The sequence below is a fragment of the Telopea speciosissima genome, chromosome 11, assembly GCF_018873765.1.
Source record: "Telopea speciosissima isolate NSW1024214 ecotype Mountain lineage chromosome 11, Tspe_v1, whole genome shotgun sequence".
Lineage (NCBI taxonomy): Eukaryota > Viridiplantae > Streptophyta > Magnoliopsida > Proteales > Proteaceae > Telopea > Telopea speciosissima.
In genome coordinates this window covers 46250327-46254936 of record NC_057926.1, presented here as the reverse complement: position 1 = coordinate 46254936, position 4610 = coordinate 46250327, and the positions used below count along the sequence as shown (strand labels likewise).

The window sequence follows — 4610 nt, the reverse complement described above, 5'->3', positions numbered from 1 at the left end:
CATCAAATTGGAGAAAGTGCCCAAATCTTACAAGCCTACGGATGTCAAACAATGACATTACTGGTAGGATACCTCTAGAGCTTGCAAGGAAGTCATCTCCACTACAACGACTTGACCTTTCTTCCAACCGTTTAATTGGAGAGATTCCAAAGGAATTATGGAGAATGAAGGCTTTGTCAATCCTGAATTTGAGTCATAACCATTTGTCAGGTAGGTTGTCATCGGAATTTGGAAAGTTGTCTAACTTAGAATATCTTGACCTGTCAACCAACAATCTAACCGGACCTATTCCGGAGCAGCTAGGAGATTGCTTCAAAATGATTTACCTACACTTGGGTAAGAATAGATTTAATGGAAGCATTCCAAGACAAATGGGTAACTTGATTTCACTACAAATTCTAATGGATCTTAGTCATAATCAACTCTTGGGTGAGATACCATCAGAGATTGGGCAATTGCGTAGTCTGGAAACTTTAAATCTCTCATACAATATGCTCTCGGGTTTCATTCCCTCATCTTTGGAACAAATGTTGAGTTTGACATCCATTGACATATCATACAATGAATTGGAAGGTCCGATTCCCAAAATTAAAGCCTTCGAAAATGCTCCTAGAGAGGCTTTCACAAACAATAAAGCATTGTGTGGCAATGCTTCAAAAGGTTTGCCCTCTTGCAATTCCTCAATGATAGAAAAGAGGAATACTGGAAAGAAACACGCGCTTATCATTTGTATCTTACTTCCTATTTTGAGTGCAATGTTTCTATTATCCATAGTTATAGGAATTGCTTTTGTTTTTCAAAAAAAAGCAAAGAAAAAGATAGAAATGGGACAAACAGAAAGAACTGATCATGGAAATCTATTTGCCATATGTAGCTATGATGGTAGAATTGTGCATGAAAATATCGTTGAAGCCACTGAAAACTTTGATGACAAGCATTGCATTGGGAAGGGAGGATATGGAAGTGTTTACAAAGCAACTTTATCAACTGGTCAAGTGGTAGATGTGAAGAAGCTTCATCCATTACCAGAAGATGCTGAAAAGGTCAATAAAAAACATTTTACAAATGAAGTCCGTGCATTAACTGAAATACGACACCGGAACATTGTGAAATTTTATGGTTTTTGTTCACATGCGCGGCACTCATTTTTGGTTTATGAGTATTTGGAAAGGGGAAGTTTGGCGAATATCCTAGGAGATGTGGAGAGGGCAACAAAGTTGGATTGGAGCAAGAGAATAAGTGTAATTAAAGGTGTAGCCGACGCGCTATCTTACATGCACCATGATTGTTCACCACCAATTATTCATAGAGATATATCAGGTAGCAATATTTTGTTGGATTTAGAGTATGAGGCTCGTGTGTCAGACTTTGGCATTGCAAGGCTTCTAATGCCTGATTCAAGTAATTGGACTTCTCTTGCAGGCACTTATGGCTATCTTGCTCCAAGTAATACATTTCTTTCCTTTACTTACAGCACAAAACATTGTATGTCTCAATAATGAGCTCTTAATTAATAGTGTTATAGTTGTATTCCTTGGTTTTCTTTACTAAGGTTATCATAATTTAATCAATTATGAAAAAATAGAACTTTTATTTTAAATTTATCTATATGAATAGTTTTATTGAGAAATTTAACATTGATATGTTATAACACATTGTTTTTAAAACAACTTTTATTATTTATCTGAATTTTTTTTGTAATACTTTTTTTTAATGTGCACATTTTTTATAGAAAAATGTTTGAGTTAAAATAAAACAACAAGCGTACGGGTCAATCGTAGCTACGGGTCGAACACGAGGAGATATACGCCACTCTATTTAACTAATCTTAAAAGTAATGCAAAGTGAACCAAATTACTTAAATTACTAAATTAATGGTAATTAAATTAACGGATCCTAACTCACAAGGATCTAACAAATTACGCATCTATAGGATTAAGTTGGCGTCCTAACACATGAACATCTAACCTATCAAACTAACGCAAATTGGGAGTAATTAAAAATAAAATCCTTTACTACCAAGTTGGAAGTAATAAAAATGCAGCCACACATCCACATCCACATAAACAAAATAACCACATAAACAAAGTAATCCATAAGAAAAATAAAAGAAATAGAGGGAGAAGAAGAGACTGAGAGTGAGAGTTTAGAGAATGCAAACCTAGGTGTGCTTGAACCGGATTAATTGAAGAAGCTTGAATGAATACTTGCATGAACTTACCATGGCCTCCTCTTCTAAATCTCCTAGTCTTGTCATCAATATAGAAGCTTAGACTAGGAAGCTTTACACTAAAACTATTACAATCATATTAAAGACATTAAAGCATAAACTAATCCTATTACAACCATTAACTAATCTTTTGAAAGCAAAATTAAGAACTTGAAAGAGCTAATCTTATGAGATCAAACTAAGAACTAAAGCAAAAAATAGGAGTAGAAGAGAAAATTTCACTAAGTGAATGAACAATTTTTACAAGAGAGGTAGGGGGTATTTATAGGGGGGAGAGAAGAGAAGAGAGAAAATGGAAGTGCAGGAGAAATATTCCCTAAGAAAAGAGAATAATTCTCTTCTCTTTACTTTACAATGCCTTGAATCCTAAGAAAAAGAAAAAAATAGAAAGAAGAAGAAGAGAAGATTGTTTCATAGGCACCTTCATTTACAGAAAAGTAAACTTCGATTCTAACAAGTCTTCCTTTTCTTTGTAGATATCTTTTCAAGCAATAAAATCAAAGCATCTTTGATTTTTCAACCTTTCATAGATGAGAAAATATAAATCTATCCCAAGTAGAATTTCAGAAGTGCCCTTGAGAAGTTGGAGGAGAGAGAGAGTAAGGGTGATGACTAGGATTCCTTCAAGAATAAATAAAATACCCATTCTATCCTTCAGAAAACGTGGAGCATGGGATGCTTATATATGCCTCACCATTGTGTTCCTTGTGAAAAATCACCCAAAATAGACCCAATTTTTGTCCAATTCGGAGTTGGGGAGCCCAAGGTATCTCAAGTTGAAGTTGGACTGTCCAGAGCCTTCCAAATGGAATCTTTCAGGTATAGTAAAGTAACTTCTGATAATTGCATTAAGGCCCCTGGAATCCGAACTTCCGCTTCACTTTGTTCCCATCCGATTGTCAATAATTATAAATAAACCCCTATAGACCATTTTCGCGCGTCGTTACGGAAACGGCCATAACTTCTTCGTTTCAACTCGAAATCAAGTGTCGTTTGAACCGTTGCGAAGCTGACTCGATGGGCTATGCATCCATACTATTAACACCTCTAAAAAGCTTAAAGTCATCTTCTTAGCATCATCTCCTCCATTTGCACAATAATTCACCTAAACCCTGAAAAGCACAAGAATGCACCGAGTAACTCTGTCCAATGTGATAAAATGTATGTTTTATGTCCGAAGATTTCACACATAAATGTGCTCATCAAAAAGATTTAGCATTGATTTATTATAATACTAGTTTTTTTTTTTTTTTTTTTTTTTTTTTTAGTGTTATAATGATATAAGATATCTTGTAATTTTTGTAGTTTATTTTCAAAAGGTTCATCGATGTATTACAAGTCTAACAAATGTGACTATCTTCAATCATTTATTCCAAGTAATCAACTAATGTACTCTCCAAAAATGTATTTTACAATTCAAATATAATGTCTAAGAAACATCCACAACAAAGCTGACGAACTCTATTTTTTTGCAGAATTCGCTTATACAATGAGGGTGACAGAAAAGTGTGATGTGTATAGCTTTGGCATGGTAACAATAGAAACATTAATGGGAAGGCACCCTGGTGAGCTCCTTTCATCTTTATCACTATCATCCTCATCATCGTTGGCATCATCGTCATCATTGACATCATCATCATCAGTTGTACAAAGTATGATGTTGAAAGATGTTTTAGATCAACGACTCCCTCCTCTCACAGCTGAAGCTTATGGAGCAGTGGTTGCAATTTTTAAAATGGCATTTACATGCTTGAATGTTAATCCCCAATCTCGGCCATCCACGAAACAAGTGTCTCAAGAGCTGTCATCTCACAAGCCATTTTCTATTGAGGCATTTCATACAGTCACATTAGGAGAATTTTTGCATGGAGGGAGAGTACTCAGGTAGATGCAAGCTCGTGTATTTTTGTTCCAATACCGAAGTAGAGTTGAGGGCTCTCCTCGATGGCCTTCGTCTATGTGCTAGCAAGGGCCACATGGTTTGCCATGTTAACTCGAATTCCAAAACAACTGTTCGGCTTATCTCTTTGCGAGTGTGCCCGTTATGGAACTGTTGGTGGTGGTCCCATGAAGCTGTTTAGTTGATTGATAACCTGGAAGTGAACATGTTTTTATCATATAGAGAGAGTAACTGCATTGCTGATTTTCTGGGCCTGCAAGTCAGAGCGTAGTACATTATTCCGGTTGCAAAGGGAGCTTCCTACTGATCTTTCCCGAATCCTCAGAGAAGATAAGGCTGGCTTACCAATGTTTTGTTTTTAGTTGTTTTTTTCCTATTTGGGGTTTGGGTTACAGGTTTTTTGGAAAAGCTTGAGCAGTGAGAGTGTTCTGTTTGTCTCCTTGGGTAGAGGTAAGGCGGGTTATGTCCCCCCCTTGTATT

General features: G+C 36.0%; 1 protein-coding gene across 1 annotated transcript; it reads left to right on the top strand.

Annotated features, from left to right (window-relative positions):
- The first annotated feature begins 41 nt into the window (after positions 1 to 41).
- Positions 42 to 4118, top strand: LOC122645217 (MDIS1-interacting receptor like kinase 2-like). Its single transcript, XM_043838549.1, has 3 exons — positions 42 to 1251; positions 1345 to 1446; positions 3706 to 4118. The coding sequence occupies exons 1-3, from the start codon at positions 42 to 44 to the stop codon at positions 4116 to 4118; spliced, it is 1725 nt and encodes a 574-aa protein (XP_043694484.1).
- Positions 4119 to 4610: the final 492 nt, after the last annotated feature.

Bases quoted from the DNA above. Each gene is read 5' to 3' on its own strand.
- LOC122645217 (XM_043838549.1), top strand. From the start codon at position 42: ATGTCAAACAATGACATTACTGGTAGGATACCTCTAGAGCTTGCAAGG. The intron at 1,252-1,344 runs GTGTAGCCGACG...TGTTGGATTTAG, and splicing joins GAGAATAAGTGTAATTAAAG to AGTATGAGGCTCGTGTGTCA. The intron at 1,447-3,705 runs GTAATACATTTC...ATTTTTTTGCAG, and splicing joins TTATGGCTATCTTGCTCCAA to AATTCGCTTATACAATGAGG.